General features: G+C 41.5%; 1 protein-coding gene across 6 annotated transcripts in view; it reads left to right on the forward strand.

Annotated features, from left to right (window-relative positions):
* The window catches only part of VAV3 (vav guanine nucleotide exchange factor 3), a 154,945-nt gene that overhangs the window by 40,266 nt on the left and 93,121 nt on the right, over nt 1-21,558 (forward strand). For all 6 annotated transcript variants that reach the window (XR_004426799.1, XR_004426800.1, XM_033151475.1 and 3 more), the window contains exons 3-7: nt 12,857-12,915; nt 13,440-13,505; nt 14,239-14,347; nt 16,130-16,222; nt 18,531-18,599. Coding sequence is in view for 4 of the 6 variants with exons in the window: in XM_033151475.1 (XP_033007366.1) it covers nt 12,857-12,915; nt 13,440-13,505; nt 14,239-14,347; nt 16,130-16,222; nt 18,531-18,599 (396 nt within the window). In the remaining 2 variants the exon portion in view is untranslated. The remainder of the gene's footprint in view (nt 1-12,856; nt 12,916-13,439; nt 13,506-14,238; nt 14,348-16,129; nt 16,223-18,530; nt 18,600-21,558) is intronic.

The raw sequence follows: 21,558 nt of genomic DNA on the forward strand, positions 1-21,558 counted from the left end.
TCTGAAGTGTCACGAACCTGAAGGGAACATTTTGAGCTGCATAAAAAGCACCCTCCCTTCTCTCCCCCCCCCCCGGCAATTATTTTGATTGCTCCGAAGTATTGTTACAAATGTTGGCCAAGCCATGCCAGCCTTCTGCCAGGGAAATTTGCTTGTTAATGACCCAGGATGTCCAAGCAGTGTCTCTTTATGGTAACTTAATTGTTGGAGGATGGCTTGGAATGTGAAACCCACCAGAAATCAAGGGAGGTTGCTCAATCTTTCCCTCCAGTTGGGAGGAGAGCGCAAGCGGAGGAAACAGCAGAAGTGTTTTGGAATGGAGAAAAGGAGCAGATTTTAGGGCTGTGAGAAAGAAGCAGCAGTTTTGAGACAGGTGCTGAGAGAGCGAGAGCAAGGAAATGAAAGCTAGAAAGCACCATTTGGCAACAGACTTTCTTTGGAAAACTGATACAGGGCAGCAGATTTGCCTCTTGTAGGAATGCTTAATCTGTTTGCATTCACCTTTGCCTGTTAGTAGATCAGTCACACATTACAAAATTGCCATAAATCTCCATTGATCTCGCTTGCAAAATAAAGCCAAATTGAGAAAAGTGTTGCTCTTGGAACTTTTTATCAGGAAGATGTACGTAGGGTGCCTGGGCCCAGCATATTTGAAGGAGCGCCTCCACCCCCATCGTTCAGCCTGGACACTAAGGTCCAGCTCCGAGGGCCTTCTGGCCGTTCCCTCACTTCCGCCCTGTGGAACGCCCTCCCACCAGATGCCAAGGAAATAAACAACTATTTGACTTTTAGAAGGCAGCCCTGTTTAGGGAAGTTTTAAATGTTTGATCTTTTATTGTGTTTTTAATATCCTGTTGGAAGCCACCCAGAGTGGGTGGGGAGGCCTGGCCAGATGGGTGGGGTATAAGTAATAAATTATTAAGGTAAAGGTAAAGGGACCCCTGACCGTTAGGTCCAGTTGCGGACGACTCTGGGGTTGTGGCGCTCATCTTGCTCTGTAGGCCAAGGGAGCCGGCGTATAGCTTCTGGGTCATGTGGCCAGCATGACTAAGCCGCTTCTGGTGAAACCAGAGCAACGCATGGAAACGCCATTTACCTTCCCGCCGGAGCGGTACCTATTTATCTACTTGCACTTTGATGTGCTTATTATTATTATTATTACTGCCCTCACTCTGGATTGGCTTCATTTGTCCTTGGTGATGCTATCGTGTTTGATTATGTGGAGTACCTGATGTGTAATTGACTGTGGTTACCCATGTAGAAAATTCACTGAATGTGTGTGGTTTGGGTGTGTGCTTGGTTGATTGTTAGAGAGATTGAGGAGGTATGAAGTGGTGGAAGGTTGTAGTTGTTTTGTGAATGAAGAGTGAGAGTGATGTTGTGTGAATAATGTGTTTTACTATTGTTGGACATTTGTATCATGATGCTGAGTAGTCTCCCCCACCCTCGATCTTAGTTCTATGGATAGGTTTTTTAAAAAATGAATATAAATGTTGTGTATTTTTTGTTTTTTGTTTTTTTCTGAATTGGAAACTACCTGAAATTGTGCTTATTGTGTTGTGCTTATTGTACTTTGAGTACATATTTGAATTTTCTTTATTGTAAACTGCTTCAAAATTTATGCATAGTGGTCTATAAATAGACTGAGTAAATAAATAAATTGGAGATGAGGACTCTGAGTTGTACTCAGATATATATGGTACTCAAAGTGTTGGAATTAATTGTTCTAAATTAGTCATGCCCGTTAATTTCAATGAGTCTAATCTGAGTAGGAGCAGGACTTTTTTTCAATCAGATCTCAGTTCCGGCATCTCAGTTGGGTGCCATTGCCATTCTAAGGGAATGAGGGAGGTATTCATGGTGAGTTCCAGCACCTCTTTTTCTAGAAAAATAGCACTGAGTAGGACTAATATTGATCACGATGTTCTGAGTGGGGGGAAAGTACAGCATTGGGCAATTGGCAAAAGGACAGAATTAAACTCACATAAAGAATTGGAAACTGAGACTGAGAGCAATTTGGAGGATTTTACTTCAGAACAGAAGGAAAAGGAAGAAGAGAGTACTGACAATGCTGAAAAAGAGGAAGTGGATCAGGACGTACCAAATGGAGTTTTTACACAAGAAGAATGTGACAATATTAAAGATTGGTTCCAGCTGCCATTAGACTGTGAAAAGACTGCAGATCTGCGACTAGATGGACAGATACAGGATTCTGTCATTTTTGACTCATGGGACGGGTTTTTTGAAAAGGAGGGTATAGGGTAAATATTTGAATTTAAAATGAAATTGTATTTTATTAAGGTTATGACAATTAGACATGGATACTGCGATTATGGACAATGCTTTGAAAGATAAATTCTGGGACCATAAGGGAGGGAGGAGTATGATTAATATGAATATATTGGTTAAGATAATGAGAAAATATAGAAGTATTTGGAGGCGGAGGTATAGAAATGTTAAATAGAAAACAAAATTGATGAGATGGATTTTAAATTAGAGTTAAAGATTTAAAAAATCTGGAATTATGTGATAATTTGGAAATCAGTAAGGGGGGGAATGAGGAAGTCATTGTAAGAAGTAAGGATGGGAATTTAATTGACTGGCCTAGGAAGAGGGTCAGCACCACATTATGATTGGCAAAATATGTGGTTAAATGTAAAATGATTCTTGCTACCCCTGTGAGAGGGGGGTTTGGTATTCGTTGCTCCCCTCGGTGGGAGAGGGGGGAGTAAGGAGTTTTTAACCATGTATTGTATTGTATTGGTTTAAATTGGTTTTTTAATTGGAAAATCTAATAAATTTTTAATTAAAAAAAAGGAAAGTACAGCATTGCAACCGTGGGAGATGGGAGAAATACAGCGGCAGTAAACGAGATTAAAAAACATACTGTCATAGTTTACAACTTGAATACTTGGTTGCAGGTCTGCCTTTCTCATTAGTTGAATCCCTGTATTGTCCCCGCCCCCATTATTAATTGCAAATAATTTCAGGATGGGCAGCTTCAGCACAGAAATAACAGTCTAAAACAGGGGCCCCCAAACTAATCGCCTTCTAAATCCCGCCCGCGGACGGTCCAGGAATCAGCATGTTTTTACATGAGTAGAATGTGTCCTTTTATTTAAAATGCATCTCTGGGTTATTTGTGGGGCATAGGAATTCGTTCAGTTATTTTTCAAAATATAGTCTGGTCCCCCACAAGGTCTGAGGCATAGTGGACCGGCCCCCTGCTGAAAAAGTTTGCTGACCCTGGTCTAAAAGATTTGGCCTACTCTCTTTTTAAATCCATTAAGGGCCTCAAATTTATCAAAGGAGGAGAGTTAATTCATATACTTTCCATTGTTTCTGTTTGCCTTATTTATTTGGAAGTAAGCCAGTGGCCATTTTGCAGGACAGGGATAGCCTGGATGGCACTCTCCAGATGTTGTAGAGTATCACTCCCAGCAGCCCTAGCCAGGGATGATGGGAACTGGAGTCCAGCATCCCTGGTCCAGCATCTGGGACTTGACTGTCCCTTTTGTAATATTACAGCCAGATGAAACTGCATATTCATTGTGGCAGTTCTTAATGAATCTGGTGATTAACTAAAGCCCATGAAAGGCGATAGAGCCTTACATTTTATTGCAACACACTTGCTTAACAGATGCTCAGATTACTTTCCACGACATCATAAAAACAAAAATTATTTTTAAAAAATGTTAAAAAGTAATTTGGTGACATAACTAATACACAGATGGTAATTGGAAACTTTTCAGTATGCTTCTTAGTTGTTGTTCACTTTTCAGACAATAGAGGCACAGCAAGCTCCAGCAAAAAAGAAGGGGGGGGGACATTTAAATAAAGGTCATGAAGTATGCAATCATTTTAACCACATGGTTGGTGCTGCGGAAATCCAGGCCAAGATGCAGCAGGACAGTGTGACCCAGCTGAGGTAGCAGATTGCAAACAGTGCTGGAGTTAACACCGGTGTCCAACAGATTCTATGACGAACTGATCAGCACAGAGAGATGCATGTTTCTTCCCCTCCTGAAATCTTGAGAGTCATTTTGTTTTCTGATCTCTCTTACTGATTCAAAATTTCGGATACAAGATCTGTTTTACAGATACAGACGTTAGCAGAGCTGAAAGCAGCAGGCACATCAACAAGCTTTGCTAGTCTTTAAAGAGGTATCAGTTTCCCTCAAGCAACTGCGTTTGCAGCACCAAAGTGACCTCTCTAGAGCACAAGCTAGGGCAGTGTGTATGGAGGTCCTGGGTTGCCCATTCAACACAGCAACCAGCAACAAATTTGAGTTATCCTCTCTGACCCTCCTCTGGCCAGTTTTTTTTTTTTTTTTAAACTGCAAAATGCTTTTCTTCACCCACAACCTGTTACAGTGAGGGTGTGACATATTCCTTCACATTGGAATTGTCACCAAACATCAAAGGCCATTAAGCAATGCAATCAACTATCAAAATGACGATCACCTGAGGCTTTTTAGTGACAATTTCGTATTTCATTGCATCAAGCAAAAAAGATTCAAATCATGCTTTGCTGGACTGCAACATTTTTTTTTTTTAAAAAAAATGTAAACTTAGACCAGGTGTGCACTTAAGCTAAATTTGTTCACCAGATCAGCGGAGGCTGCTCTGCCTATCTCCTTGCTTGCAACCAGTCTAAGCTGGCAGACTTTCCTCCTTAGTTTGAGTGTTGCCTCTTTAGAACTCAAGAGAGATAAAGATGCGAACCAAAGCAGAATGAGTTGGCTCTACTTATCATTTGCTCTGTTTCCATCTCCTGTTGGTCTCCCTACCTTGCACCCTACCCCTCCTAATAAGCACCAAGTTTCCATTACATCAGATGAATTGTTGGGAGCTCAGTGCTTGTATGTGAACTTCACCCTTTAAAACTCCATTTAACCTCAGAAGGGTGAAAACACTTTCTAATTTGTGATGCACAAAAACACAGCAGCAGGTCTCTGCTGGAGCCTGCTGTGTGTTATGTTCAGGAGGAAATCGACATCAGCTAAGTAGTCCTGTTCATTGTAATCCAGCTTTCACCAGATTCTGAAAATTACTTCGGGGTGTGTGTAATAATGGTTGTCTCTGCTATTAAAGAAGAGTCCTAAAAAAAGAGAAAGAACTCAAATGTAGGTCGCCATTGAGATGGGAACTTAACATCCTTCTGGGAAGAAATGTGCACTCATAGGACAGTATCAATCTACAGTACTGTGTAAATAGCATGACGTCATTAAGATAGCCAGGGTGGAACACAGAAGCACTGTGGCACTCAGAGTCTGAGAAACCAAGCCTCCATATGTGTGCCTGTGTGTGTATATGTATGTGTGAGATTTCACTCCTTGGAAATGCCACCCCTAAGTCCAATGCTTCCCTTCCCCTTGGGATTGAATGGCTTCCATTAATGTAAGGGAGGGTAGCAAAGGAGTGTACTTGGGAAGGGGTACTTTTTCTCCAAAGCTTGTAAACTTTTATTAATAAGCATTAATAATACATTAGTAAATGTATGGCCTCAGCTGTAGATCATAACTATTAGTACTTCTAATGCAGACTTTCCCAACCTGGTGCAATTTAGGTGTTTGGGACTGCAGCTTCCATCAGTCTCAGCCAGCATTGCCGCTGCTTCAGGGGAGAAGAAAGTTGTGGCCCAAGCAACTTTTGTAGGGCACCAGGTTGCTGAATACTGTTCTTACGTTTCAGTTGTACATCCTTTACCTTTAGGACAGAGGCATATTTTCACCCTGTTAAACTTCTTATGGGTGTCCCCAGAAATCAATTATGGAAACACATTTTATTTTAATTTGGGGGGCTATTTTGGTTTGGAATGATTTTTTTTCTTTCTTCTCCCCTTCTTTTTCTCTGCTTATGGTATCTGTGTGATGAATGTTGATGAGGAGCACACAATAGTGCATTTTTGCTTTAAGATCTGTAGAAAAGAATAAATATTTGATGAAATAGGCTCCTTCTTTAAAGGTTTCAAAGCCGATTCATTATTCACCTACCTGGCAGACTGTGCTGAGAGCCAAGCTATGATGGTTCTCACAACCTGAGGATCGCTATGTTCTAGCAAGTCACTGGATTTTGCTTTATATGGACTTTGTTCCCTGTTGGCCTGTTCTCCAGTGTCATTAATTAGACTGTTGGGTGGCCTCTTTGAAGAGCCTCATTATGCTGTCAGTGCTTCTGATTCAAGAACAAAATTTAAAAGATGGATGTCGTCAGAGAGAGACTTCTCCCTGACCTTGAAGTTTCTGCTGCTTTCTGACAGTGTAGACAAACTGTTAAGTATTTTTAAGGCTTGTGTTTGCTCATGCTATTCCTAGATGTGTCTCCTTGCAAATGTCAGGTTCCATTGCTACAGTATCTTAAATGCGGGTGATAGATCTCCTCACCTTCCTTTTTAGTTCTGCTCTCTGTAATTGTTCTGACTGCTGTGAAAAATCAAACAGAATTCTGACTGACTGAGGTGGGTGATATAAAAGGGAAAGCAGGAAGGGGAAATGGAACGGAGTGGCTGGAACTCTGAACTGAAGCAGTCTGCACTGCTGAGCCCAATGTATAAGTATCATACTTTGTGATGTTGTTGTTGTTCAGTCGTTCAGTCATGTCCGACTCTTTGTGACCCCATGGACCAGAGCACGCCAGGCACGCCTATCCTTCACTGCCTCTCGCAGTTTGGCCAAACTCATGTTAGTAGCTTCGAGAACACTGTCCAACCATCTCATCCTCTGTCGTCCCCTTCTCCTTGTGCCCTCCATCTTTCCCAACATCAGGGTCTTTTCTAGGGAGTCTTCTCATGAGGTGGCCAAAGTACTGGAGCCTCAACTTCAGGATCTGTCCTTCTAGTGAGCACTCAGGGCTGATTTCTTTAAGAATGGATAGGTTTGATCTTCTTGCAGTCCATGGGACTCTCAAGAGTCTCCTCCAGCACCATAATTCAAAAGCATCAATTCTTCGGCGATCAGCCTTCTTTATGGTCCAGCTCTCACTTCCGTACATACTACTGGGAAAACCTTAGCTTTAACTATACGGACCTTTGTCGGCAAGGTGATGTCTTTGCTTTTTAAGATGCTGTCTAGGTTTGTCATTGCTTTTCTCCCAAGAAGCAGGTGTCTTCTAATTTCATGACTGCTGTCACCATCTGCAGTGATCATGGAACCCAAGAAAGTGAAATCTCTCACTGCCTCCAAGTATCACAAAGTATCCATCTATCCGATGGAAATGGATACTTTGTGATACTTGTCTCCTAATTCTCCCAAACAATTATCTGTGCATCTAAGAAGGAAAAGGAGCATGCTGTACTGTTTTTCCTCTTTAATTTCATGCCCCAATTTGCGTGAGCTTGCCATGCTCTGAAGCAACTAGATGAGGGTGCTCTGATGTATAAATAGATCTTAATGGATGATGTGGTTTACCTCTGAGGATGTTCATTTTTTTCTCCCAAGTATACAGTGTCATTTCTCTGGAGCAAAAGGGTAATGAGTCTCATCTGTGAGTGTGTTTGCTTTGTACCGCAGAGCTGAAGAAGAGGTTTCTCTTGGGCTTGCTTAGCAGCATTTAGTGAAAGAGGCCCAGAGATTCCTACAAAAACAATTTATGGGGGAGGAGGGTTTCAGTCCTCTGTAAAATTAGATTAGTAGCTCACATGGGGGGTGGTAACTGATTCTTCCCTATTTCGTCTTTGTGTGCTGACTAAACTGAATTTAGGCTAAGTAATATTTAATTCTGCTCCGATTAGAAGCAGACAGGGTTTAGGCTTGTGTACTGTAGTGCAGCTGTGGACTAGGTAAAACCCACAGAATGTATTGCTTCTCTCAGGTTTTATGTTGCTATACCATGGCAACCCACAAGGGCCAGTTGTTCAGGGATGCAGGGGAACTTCTTTCGGGGAGGGGGGAGTTGATGAGCCAGATTCAGCCTCAGGCCTTATTCCACATTTGAATAGCCTAGTGCACGCCATAACCTCTTATGTACATTTTAGAAGAGTGTAGATCATAATTATAACATGGTAGAATGAACGCAGGGAACTGGTTCATTACTGAAGCACACATGTGAAAACTTTGTGAGCCGGGAACCTGCAGTTGATTTGCACATTGATATTTGCGTTAGAACTGTTTAGTGTTTCAGGTTTTAATTCTTTAAGCTACCTTGAGCATGAGAGAAGGGCAATGCACAAATGATGTAAGTAAATAATTAAATAACCCTGCAAACATGCGGCATGGCTTCATTTCATTTAAAAAGCAAAGCTAGCCACTGTAGTCCTCAGATTTGTATAGTATCCAGTTTTCTACTGTTTGTTCCAGTAAGTGCCCATGCACTGGAATCTGGGTTGACAGTGTCTAGGCACCAGTTCTAATTTTTATTTCTTTGCTCTGTCACATTAACGGTGCCACATTTTAAGCACCCATCACAAAAGTCCCGGCTACAGGCCTGGGACCAACAGTGGTGACCAAGTGCCCTGGAAATTTCAGCACAATACAGTGGTGCCCCGCTAGACGAAAAACTCGCTAGACAAACGGCATTCGTCTAGCGGAAGCTGCCCCGCAAGACGAAAAAGTCAATGGGGCTGCTTCGCAAGACGAAAAATTTTCGTCTTTTTTTTCGTTTAGCGAAAACGTGGCTGTCATTGCCGCTTCGCTAGACGAAAAACCCGCCAGACGAAAATTTTCGCAGGACGAATTATTTCCGTTTAGCAGGGCACCACTGTATATATTGCAAAATATAATATTTCTCCGTAGCCTTTGGTTCTTATACTGTTAAGTTTTGCAGTTTATGCTGAAAGTGAGAGGATTAAGATTTTTTTTTTGGCGGGGGGAGGAAATAGAAGGTGGGACCGTCAGGTGGGATCTATATGTAGAACAATTAGGCAGGTACATAGAATTCCTCTGAATTGCATTATTATACAATGCAATATGGTGGGCACTAATTATGCACTGGAATATCTTTTGTGAAACTTCCTTTTATAGCTTGCTGCTTCCCACACACTGTGCTGAAAAAGAGAGAGCCTGCTATGATGTTGGTAATTAAGAACGATGTCTACTTTCAATTTTGACATGCTTCTGGAAGATTTAACTATCACATTGATGGTGATGTCACAGACTTGTTTGGTAGCAATTACATTGTCCCACAATAAGGATGCTATTAAAGCCTTTTGAATAGCTTATATCTTGCAGATTGGCTTTTTATTTCTCAACAGTTATTTATGGCATGGTATTTGACAACAAAAAGTGTCGGCAGCAATTGCTTGGTTGGAAAACAATTTACATTTATTTGAGGCTCTGGTTCACAAAACTTTTTTTTGTTACACGTCTTAGAAATTCACAAAACCCTTGAATTCTAGCACAAACGGGTTGCAGATAATAGTGATATGTTGTTTTATCTGTATATAGTTTTGCTGAGATTCAAGCCTCACACCAGCCTTTGCCAAGCTGGTGCCCTCCAACTTCTCAGGGCTGGGTTGGGTGGGAACAATAGTCCAAAACAACTGAAAGGTGCCAAATTAGCAAAGGTGGGAAGAGATCTCAGTAGGCTGGGATGTTAAGGGATGGGGAACTTGATAGATAGATAGCCGAAAGACTATACAATGGACTGAGAGAGAGCATCCCAAGGGAAGGTAGGCAGAGGAAGAGAACAGATGTTACAAGGGGTTCTGAAAAGAGCAGGCCCTTGCAGAGCCGGGCAGAGGCCCGGGCCAGGTAGATAATGTGCCCCCCCTTTTTTACCCTGGGGATCTCTGAAGTCTTATAAATAAGTAGGTATATAAATAATAGTGCATTTTAAAAATACATAGGGAAAAGGATTATTTTAAGTATTTACATTTAAATAATGGTGAGCGATTGTGAATATGCTGACCGAGGCCCCCTTTGGAATCGGAGGCCCGAGCCAAGTGGCCCATATGACCCCCCCTCTGTTTGGGCCTGGAAAAGAGAGTGCTAATGAAAGAGAGGTTCTGGAAAAAAAGACCCTCACAATGTCTTAAAGCCAAGAGAGGCTCCATTCTGTGGCTGGTATCATATAATCTTCCCTGGCTTCAGTCTGTGTTATACACATTTCCCTCTTAGCTTTGGTGCCTCATTCCTGGCTTGCATTGAGCCAGTGTTGTCTATTCCATTTGAAACTCTTGTTTCATCTCCATTAACTAACCAAACTAATAAGCCGGGACCAATCAGATTCTTAACTGCATTAAAAAAGTCTGACTGTCATTCATGGTTGGTGAAGCAAGGACCGATGATCTGGATGCAGTCTATGTCCACTGGCAAAGAGAACCTATAAGCAATGCCAACTGTTGGGTGTGACCGGGAAAAGCAAGTTCCGAATGCTAAATTGTTTTTGAGTAACCAACTTAACCTCCACTCTCCTTATTTAGCTTTCAGCTGAATGAAGTTCACCATGGAGACTGTCCAGGCTCAATATTTGAATAGTTTAGCCAAGAGAAAGGCACAAGGAGTGTGACATTGTTGAATATCCTGATCTCTCAGTGACTTTTCAGCCTCATTAACCATGATCATCTTCTGGACTGCCTGGGCTGGGAGTGGAAGCTATTGTGTTACAATGGAACCATTCCTACATTACTGGGAAGTTTTAGAACATGGAGCTGGAAGTCTACAAATCACTGTGGTAGTTACTCTTCAAGGATCTCATGCCTCCCATAGCTTTAAACATATACATGAAGCTGCTGCAGGTTGATGTAGAGTAGTCTGACGCAGCCTGGTGACTAATTATGTTGTTGGACTCACACTCCCATCAGTTGCAGCCAGGTTTCAAGGGTGATAGCAGTTGTAGTCCACAACATCTGGACAGCACAGGGCCGGGGAAGACTGATCTGGAGGTTTATAGTGAGGCATCCTCAATATGAAGATGACCTCAGCTCTATTTATCCAGGTGTGGTGGTGTTTTCTTCATCCCTTCACTCACGTTTCGCAGAGCACCAATGATGGCATTGTCCGCAGATCATCGTCGTGCTTTCTTTGCAGTTGTTTAATATTTTTCTTGGAGTTTGTTTGTGGCAGCTTTGTAGCTATGGAAGGCATTGAATTCCAATGGCTTCCTATGTGTACAGGTAGTAGTGCTACTGCCCAGGCATCTCAGATGGAGTGCCCAGTGGCTGCTTGTATTGGGATTAGATCAACTATTAGTCCTCCCTCATATATCATCTTTTGCTCATAACCTTCTGTCTGTCTTCTTAGGCACCATTACCAGAGCAAATATGTGGAAATTTATTTATTAAAAAACCTATATAATGTTATAGTGTTATGATTCTAATATCCATAGCAGAAGAATAAGGCACCAAACCACAACCACTGAACGTTTAAGGGGGGGGGGAGTATGTGTGGAAGCACACTTCTTCATATATATATATATTTAAAAGGATGGGAAGACAGAAGGAACACCCACACACCCATTAGTATGGATGGAACATTGCAGGCTATAAATACAGGAAGAGACTTTCATTTCCTCTCTTGTGTAGAACCTTGCAAGTCCTGGGGGAATAGCATGATTCAGCGGTGGTAAATGCCTGCAATGCAGGCTGGTCCCATTTTGCCAGCTTCTGCTGGTATGCCATCTGTAGCTAATGTTCTGCATATCCTGGAATACTCACCTTCACTTCGCTATAATGTGCTCACATGGAATGACTTTGAAAACAGACCTAGTCTTGAACAGAGAATGACTTCCAACACGGCACGATGACTTCTAAAAAAGTGCTAGTGCTAAAGAGTATTATCATGCCTGAGCTAAAAGAGCTCCACTGATAACCTGTTCGTTTCAGAGCTAAATTAAAGCTGCTGGTTCGGTCTTCTAAGTCTGTCCATGGCTTGGGTTCAGGATGCCCGAGGGAGCTCCTTAAAGTTGGAAGACTGCTAAATTTGCCTAATAATTGGTCCTTTCTGTTAGTTCCTATTTAGACAGGTATTTTAGCCTCCTGGATTGTGTAATATTACTCTTCCTGTAAGGGTGATATTTTTGTTCGTTTCTTAACATTGTGAGGTGCTCTGAGGACCTATTAAAAATGGGCTGTGAATTTTAAACTAAATAAATAGGCTTTGTTTGAGGCTGATAAGTACATTATTTCAAATTGCACTGATATATGTGAGCATTAAGCAATCATGTATGCTGCTTATCTGGCCAGCTGGCCAGTTATGAATTTCTCTACACGCTCTCTGCACTGCAAATAAAGGAGAACTTAATGTTTAACTGGGATATTGGATCTATTGTGGCTTTAACTTCTGCAATTTAAAGAAACCATTTCATTGCAGAACACAGGAGTAGCTTAATATTTTAAATTAATGCAGAATAATTTTGCACACCAAACAAATTAGCTGACCCACTCACTTTATGCATTAGACTTACATTCACTTCTTAAGATCTTTACTTTTATATCTGCCTACTCCATTGATTCCTTGCATTCTATTCTTAGAGTTCATGTCTTAATTTTTTTTTTTAAACTAAGCTGGAATATACTGTTAGTTTTGCTGTGTGTTTCTGGAATATGTTTACTGAGAGACCTGGTTGGACTGAAGCGGTGGCTTGTCCTACAGTTCCCCCTTTTGGTGACAAGGTAGAAGAGAAATGTTTTCTTCCTCAACTATTTTGACTATTTTGTCCTTATGTTCTGCCATTGTATAAACTGGATTTAATGTTGCTTTACTTTAAATATCGATTAAATTTTTAAGTTGACTTTTTTGTGTGCTTCTTGCTAAAATTTACAGTAACAGTCCAATTCTCATTTTCCCTAACTCATTCCCATTCCAACCAATGATAGCACGAATGTTAGCCATTCACGCTCATTATTTTATGGCATTTTGATTATGGCATATGGTTTTTATTTCTGTAACTAAACAAATGTTTTCAATTCTTTCTGCAGGTTATAGAAACATTATCCAAGCTTTCCCGCACCCCTATTGCATTAGTCACCGGAATAAGGTACAATGTAGTTGTAGATTCTGTTTTTAACTTTTATTGTGGCCGATAACTCGAGTAACATCTGTGAAATCTTTCTCCATCTAGCAGATGAGTTACAGTTAAATGATAAATGAGGCTTCTCTTAACTGTGGTTAAGGGGTTGGGAGTGGACTGCAGGATCACACACTTAGCTGGAGTAAATGCCTTACTTGTATCCGTAATGCAGATCAAGCATTGCATTGGTAGCAATGTTAACTGTGGTTAAACTTAGTAAGAGTCCCCACTTAACTAGGATTGGAAACTGATTTCAAAGGGCAAAAGGTGAGAAATATCTGAAATTGTCCTGTATATGCTAGAAAACGGTTGGTAGAAATATGAAACCTTTCAGATACATGAATGCATGCAGGCTGGTAGTGCAGCCTCACACTATATTTGGTAAACACATTTGTGTGTCTGTGCACACGCATTATTTCTTGCACATCTAGGGAAAGGTGAACATTCAGGTTTGTGACAATTTTTTCTACTTTTATATTTTGTCTCCATAGGCCGTTTCCTACAGAAGAGAGTGTGAATGATGAAGACATTTACAAAGGCCTTCCAGATTTAATAGAGTAGGTTGTACATTTGTGGACTCTACAGCATCAGTTATGTAAAGAAGAAAATGGAACTGTTTTGACCAACGAACAAAATATACCGTGTTGTACATGTGTCTGCGAAACATCTAATTAGATTCTGCTGCCTGTCAACTGCATACAGCCCCCTCAAGAGGTTTTGTGGTCCCTCAAGCCCCGCCCCATTTATCCATTTTAATTTTTCATATATATATTTTTACTGACTACTCCCATAGGTACTGTGCTGCCAAGAGTTTATTTTGTGTCCTTTTATGACCCCTAAATTTATCCATTTAATTGAATTTCCTTCCAATCATTCCTGCAGGGCCCCCCATTGTGATGGCAAAAGTTTCTGGTGACCCCGTCAGGACCAAAATGTGACATTAAAAGCAAAAACAAAAAAACCACAACCATACCAGGTTTTTAACAATTTGGCCATGTCCATTTTGACATGTGGCCTTTGGAAGCTGGATCAGAGATCCCTGTGGCCCAAAAAAGGTTAGCCACCCCTGATCTCAATGGAAGTGGAAGATTCCAGAGGAGGACAAGGGGGGCAGGTTATGTTGCTCTGCCCTCCTTGTCTTCCTCCAGAAATATCAGAACCTTCCAAAAGGGTCAAGACTTGTTCTACATCCCAGTGCATCTATAATTTTAAAAGGCCCAAATGTTCTTCAAATTCTGTTGTTAATGTTCTTAATTTTGCTGTCTTTTCTCCTTCCGCTTTGTGTTCTAGCGAAAGTGGTGTAGATGAAGATGAAGACCTTTATGATTGTGTTTATGGGGACGACGAAGGTGGCGAAGTCTATGAAGACCTGATGAAAGCTGAAGCAGCACACCAGCCAGTATGGTTCAACACTTTGTTTATTTACAAATTTTTCTATACCACCCTTCATCCGAGGATTCACAGAGCGGTTTACAATATAGAAACACAAAAATACATAGCACAGTAACAAACAAAAACAATAGCCCCCATCACCGTTTAAAAGGCTGTAGTTTGTTTAATTAGCCAGGGAGAAGAGGAATGTTTTTGCCTGGTGCCTAAAGCTATGTAATGAAGGTGCAAGGCAAGCCTCTCTGGGGAGAGCATTCCACCAGCCACTGCAGAAAAGGGCCATTCTTGTGTCGCCACCCTCCAGACTTCTCGTGGAGGTGGCACATGAAGAAGGGCCTCAGATGATGATCGCAGTGTCTGGTTGCTTTATTGTTTGATAAAACAGAGGGGTAAATAAATCCAGATCAATATGAATAAATATTTGACATTCTTATTTTGAATATTCTTTCTGCTAAGACTATGCTGTTGTCTTCTTATAGTTTTGGGATGGGGTTCCTTTCTTTCTTTAAAAAAATTGTAGTTGCTTAATTATTTTATTTGTTATTATATTATATTTTAATGTATAGGCCGCCCCATGGCAATAAGTCACATGGGCAGAATACAACTAAAGTAAAAATAGAATAGCAGACCATAACATCTGATGCAGCATAGCAGAGAACAGAATAAATGGAGGCAAAAATAATGATTAAGGACTGAAACAGATTTAGAAGACCTGGGGAAAAAAAGGGGGTTGCTGAAATGACAACGTCATAACCACTAGTTGAGCTGGCTGAACTGGGGCATTCCACAATTATAGTGTCACCAGTGAGAAGACCCTTTCATCCGTAACCACCTGCTACATGTCATCTATCTAGAAAACAAGCAGCAGACTTTGAGTACTTCCTCTGTTTCAGCTTCTTGTCTGTTATTTATATGCTAGCTTTGACAGGTGGGAAGAGTTCCAGGGCCCCTCCTCACTCAAACATTACAGTTCCTTTACCTAACTCCAGTTACAATAGTCAGTTATAGTAATAATGGGATAGGGCATATTGTGTGAAATATATATGGCAAGAGGACCCCAGCTCTATGGGCTGCCCCATTTGTCTAGCTGCACCTACTGTGGCAGGAGCCTCTCATATTTCTATTCTCTGCCTACTGCAGTTTTCCACATGTTGGTGCTCTTTGGCATTTTGGACCCCAACTCTCACCAGTGTATGAGAATTTGAAGCTACCTCTTCTGATCTTTTTTAAAATGAAAACTGGGATTAAAAACAAAAAAATTAGAAGAGCTAGCTTCAAATTCTTATACACTGGTGAGAGTAAGAATGCCAAGAAATTCAAAGTTTGTGATGTCTGCAGACACATTGAAGCCCCAAGCCCTTTCATGCAGAGGTTTGGTGGAAGAAAGAAGTTGCAAGAGTTTTTTTTTGAGTCTGCCACTTCCACCAGCTATTGGCTATGATGGCTGGGGTTGATGGGGAGTTCTAGTCCAAGGCATGAGGTTGGAGAAGGCTGGCCAACAACCTATGGAAAATAATAGAATTGTAGAGTTGGAAAGGGACTACAAGGAATGTGTAGTCCAACCCCCTGCAGTGCAGGAACCTTTGGGGGCTCAAACCCACAACCCTGAAATTCTACCAACTGAGCTAGCTCAGCACATATGTCCCCTGCAGCCCAAATAATAAATCTGAAAATATTTTGTTGCCAATTGATAATAAATTCTGACAGCTTTCAAAGCAATATGTTGTAATAGGAAAGTGTCCTGAAATCAACATGTTTCACGTCTACAAATAACTTCTTGTTGGCTTGGCAGAAATGTCCTGAAAACGATATAAGAAGCTGCTGCCTTTCTGAAATAAAACAAACCGAAGAGAAATACACAGAAACATTGGAATCCATTGAAAAGGTAAAGTGACCTGGCAAAACAATCAGGAGCACCATTCCAGCTGGGGAGTGCAAAGAAAGTGAGGTGGGTAGATCACCATTACTCTCCCAGCTTCCCAACACAATGGGCTGCTGGCACATACTGAGAGAGAGAGGTGAGGGGTGAGGTGCCATGAGCTTGGCTCAGTGAAGCATGCAATCGACCAAGGCAACTATCTGTAAACAAACAATAAAGGTAAAGGTAAAGGTAAAGGTACCCCTGACCGTTAGGTCCAGTCACGGATGACTCTGGGGTTGCGCGCTCATCTCGCTCTATAGGCCGAGGGAGCCGGTGTTTGTCCAGCATGTGGCCAGTATGACTAAGTTGCTTCTGGCGAACCAGAGCAGTGCACGGAAACGCCGTTTACCTTCCCGCCAGAAGCGGTACCTATTTTATCTACTTGCACTTTGAGGTGCTTTCGAACTGCTATGTTGGCAGGAGCTGGGACCCAGCAACAGAAGCTCACCCCGTCATGGGGATTCAAACCACTGACCTTCCAATTGGTAAGCCCTAGGCTCAGTGGTTTAGACCACAGCGCCACGCAAACAATACACGTCCATAAAAATGGCAAAAGTAGTTTCTTCCCTAAATAGTTTTTATCTTAAACAATAGCAAATAATGTAAATAAAGAGGTCACTTGTAATAGATCAGTGGTTCAGTGCTCATAGAAAGAAGAAAATGTCCTTCAGTTTGTTAACCCTCTTTCTATGCTCCTCCCAATTGAAACATGCAGATGGGGACATGTTTTGAGTCGTTTACATATTGTCTTCTCTTGTATTTTATTTACTACAAAGCTCGATGACTAAGCTCTTTAGCGATGAAACGTCGGATTACCGGAACAATGTCTGAGCACTGAACCAGTGGTATATCTCAAGTTTTGTGATATTTTGAGCACTGAACCACTGATATATTACAAGTGAGCTCTTTATTTACTGCGTTTGCAATTGTTTAAGATAAAACCTATTTAGGAAAGAAACTACTTTTGCCATTTTTATGGAAATTTATTGTTTGTTTACAGATAGTTGCCTTGGTGATATTATATTGTGTCGATTGCAGTAGTCATTGTATCACCACCCTGTTCATTGTTTTCTTGTTATACCCAGTGCAGCATGTGGCAGAAAGATTCTCAGCAGACTACCTGTTGTGTTGGGAAGCCAGGAGAGCCATGGTGCCGCACTTGCATAGCCTCATTGGCTGCTACTGGCAGAGAGACTAGCATGTTTCAAAACTCTGCTCTTGGATATACTGAAGATTAAATTCCAAAACAGCTTTGCAATTTTAAGAGCAATAACAGAAACTACAGCAGCATTCTCAGCTGGGGGAGAGAGGGGGAACAGTCACGTGGTTACCCCTTTTAAACAAGTAACTATATGTTTGGCTTGTAAATATAGTCAGTTGGCCCGTCTAATTTTAATTTCCAAACTGTGTACCTTTAGAAGTAAATGAATTAAGTAATTCAAAGGCCCTTGAAATTAAATGTGCCCAGACAATCGGAGGCTTCCCATCCTATCTTTGTGGGACCTACTGTTCTGGACTTGCCTCTTTTCAGTCAGCTTGCCAAATGCCCAGGGAATGTGTAAATAAATGGTGGCTCAGCACTTTTGGAAATTGTGATGTAGTGTAATGTTCAGAGAATATTGGAGGCGAGCTGATGACCATCAAAAGGAATTCTGCTTTCACTACTGTTTCTGTTACCAGCACGTATATGCAAAAAGAAAGGGAACATTGGAACATCAAATGTTCACTACTTCATACCTTGAAACAAATTTGGCTCATCTTTCCTCCCTGAAATTTTCACCAGGGAAACTTTTGTTCAGCTTTCCTATGATGCTGCAGTCTCTTTTGTGGATGGTCATTCAGTCATTCTTATTGCAGAGACATAGCCAAATGACTTGTGCTCATTTCTGCATGCGTTACCTTTTTCAAGTGGGAAGGCACATTGAGAGCAGTGTCTTATGCAAAAACACAGATGATTAACTTCATCGCAGATGTGTAATTCTTACAATGCATGCTCCAAAAATTAGCCCGTTCATCCTGAGGAATGAAACATGCTTCCAAATTTAATTAAGGGGGAGGGGAGTGTTCCTTGGCTACCAGAAGTTTGGCCGGCACTGGTTTATACCCATTATTATGTAGGGTATGCAAGGCTCCAGTCAGCTGGTGTTTAATATAGGCAGGGGGGTCATTGTTACCCTTGCCCTCTCTGAATAGGAATCACATATTCAGAAATGTCCTTTGTAGTCATTGGCACAATATTTTAATGCAATATGTGTTCATTTTTCTTTTACAGTTTTTTATGGTTCCCCTGAAAAGGTTTCTGACCACATCAGAATTTGAGACAGTATTCATCAACATTCCCGTATGTAATGTCTTGGAATGCTTTGTTTGTTGTCCTCTGTTAGGTGGAAGTCTACAAGATACTGTTTGAGAATATTGTTAGGGTAGAGATAGATATGATATACAAGGAGGCTTCCTTTTGGTTTCCTCATTTAATAGGTAGATGTGCTTAGGTAACAACATACAGAAAGGTGGGCACCAGCTTGGGTCCCCAGATGTGGATAGATACAACACCCATGATCTACTGCCAGTTTATCTCAATGGTCAAGGATGTTGGGAGTTGTAGTCCACTCACACCTGGAGACCCAAAGTTGAAGAACACTGATTTAGGCAACTATAAACGCATGAAATGAGGAGCCAGTGTACTTGGGGTACTGTAAACTCAACTGCTTGGTGTGTGAAGTGTGTGTAAAGATAATTCAGAGCAGCTCTGTGATCATCACCTGATTCATTCATTCATTTTATTTGTATGCCACTTTTCCATGCCAAAAAAAAATCGTGCTCAAAGTAGCTTACAACAAAGAAAACAAGACATTTCAAAACCTAGAAGTGCAAAAAGAATTTCCTAAAAACGTAGGAGCCATTAGTAACATCCAGCATCCAATAACCAAAAAAATCAAGGGGGCTTTACAGTTTCACATTAGTCCTAGAAATACCCTTTCCATCATGTTTCTCACAGCAGCGGGCAGAGGGCGGGGTAGCTGATGTTCCTTTTGATGTTTGGTAGTCCATAGCTCCCCTTCATGGATCACTGCCTTGTCGTGGCGAAGGGGCTTGAATTACTCAGGCAAGCTATGGACAGGTCAAGATGGACAGGTCATAGCGGAGAGTTTGGACCAAACGTGATCCACCTGGAGAAGGAACTGGCAAGCCGCTCCAGTATCCCTGCCAAGAAAACTCCATGGACAAAGACAACAGGCATATAAAAGATATGACGCTGGAAGATGAGCCCCTCAGGTCGGAAGGCGTCCAACTTGCTACTGGGGAAGAGCGGAGGACAAGTACAAGTAGATCCAGAGCTGATGAAGCGGCTGGGCCAAAGCCGAAAGGACGCTCAGTTGCGGATATGCCTGAAAGCGAAAGGAAAGTCCAATGCTGTAAAGAAAAGTATTGCATAGGAACCTGGAATGTAAGAACCATGAACCTTGGTAAGCTGGATGTGGTAAAAAATGAGATGGCAAGAATAAACATTGACATCCTAGGCATCAGTGAACTAAAATGGACAGGATTGGGCGAATTCAGTTCGGATGACTATCATATCTACTACTGTGGGCAGGAATCCCGTAAAAGAAATGGAGTGGCCCTCATAGTCAACAAAAGAGTGGCGAAAGCTGTACTGGGATGCAACTTCAAAAATGATAGAATGATCTCGATACGAATCCAAGGCAGTCCTTTTAACATCACAGTAATCCAAGTTTATGCACCAACTACCAGTGCTGAAGAAACCGAAATTGATCAATTCTATGAAGACTTACAACACCTTATAGAAATGACACCAAAGAAGGATGTTCTTCTCATTATAGGGGATTGGAATGCTAAAGTAGGAAGTCAAGAGATAAAAGGAACAACTGGCAAGTTTGGCCTTGGAGATCAAAATGAAGCAGGGCAAAAGCTAATAGAGTTCTGTCAAGAGAACAAGCTGGTCATCACAAACACTCTTTTCCAACAACACAAGAGACGACTCTACACATGGACATCACCAGATGGGCAACATCGAAATCAGATTGATTATATTCTCTGCAGCCAAAGATGGAGAAGCTCTATACACTCAGCAAAAACAAGACCTGGAGCTGACTGTGGCTCAGATCATCAGCTTCTTATAGCAAAATTCCAGCTTAAACTGAAGAAAGTAGGAAAAACCACTGGGCCAGTAAGATTCAATCTAAATCAAATTCCTTATGAATACACAGTTGAAGTGAAGAACAGGTTCAAGGATTTAGATTTGGTGGATAGAGTACCTGAAGAACTGTGGATGGAGGCTCGTAACATTATACAGGAGACAGCAACGAAAACTATCCCAATGAAAAAGAAATGCAAGAAAGCAAAGTGGCTGACCAATGAGGCCTTACAAATAGCGGGGGAGAGAAGACAAGCAAAATGCGAAGGAGATCGTGAAAGATACAGGAAATTGAATGCAGATTTCCAAAGAATAGCAAGGAGAGACAAGAGGGCCTTTCTAAACGAGCAATGCAAAGAAATAGAGGAAAATAACAGAATGGGAAAAACCAGAGATTTATTCAAGAAAATTGGAGATATGAAAGGAACATTTCGTACAAAGATTACCACAATTAAGGACAAAAGTGGAAAGGACGTAACAGAAGCAGAAGACATCAAGAAGAGGTGGCAAGAATACACAGAGGAATTATACCAGAAAGATATGGAGGTCTCATACACCCCAGGAAATGTGGTTGCTGACCTTGAGCCAGACATCCTGGAGAGTGAAGTCAAATGGGCCTTAGAAAGCCTTGCTAACAACAAGGCCAGTGGAAGTGATGATATTCCAGCTGAACTATTTAAAATTTTAAGAGGATGCTGTTAAGGTGCTGCACTCAATATGCCAGCAAGTTTGGAAAACTCAGCAGTGGCCAGAGGATTGGAGAAGATCAGTCTACATCCCAATCCCAAAGAAGGGCAGTGCCAAAGAATGCTCCAACTACCGCACAATTGCACTCATTTCACACGCTAGCAAGGTTATGCTTAAAATTCTACAAGGCAGGCTTAAGCAGTATGTGGACCGAGAACTCCCAGAAGTGCAAGCTGGATTTCGAAGAGGCAGAGGAACCAGAGACCAAATTGCAAACATGCGCTGGATTATGGAGAAAGCCAGAGAGTTCCAGAAAAACATCTACTTCTGCTTCATTGATTATGCAAAAGCATTTGACTGTGTCGACCACAGCAAACTATGGCAAGTTCTTAAAGAAATGGGAGTGCCGGATCACCTCATTTGCCTCCTGAGAAATCTCTATGTGGGACAAGAAGCT

This window comes from Lacerta agilis, chromosome 6 (assembly GCF_009819535.1).
Source record: "Lacerta agilis isolate rLacAgi1 chromosome 6, rLacAgi1.pri, whole genome shotgun sequence".
In the NCBI taxonomy this organism is placed as follows: Eukaryota; Metazoa; Chordata; class Lepidosauria; order Squamata; family Lacertidae; genus Lacerta; species Lacerta agilis.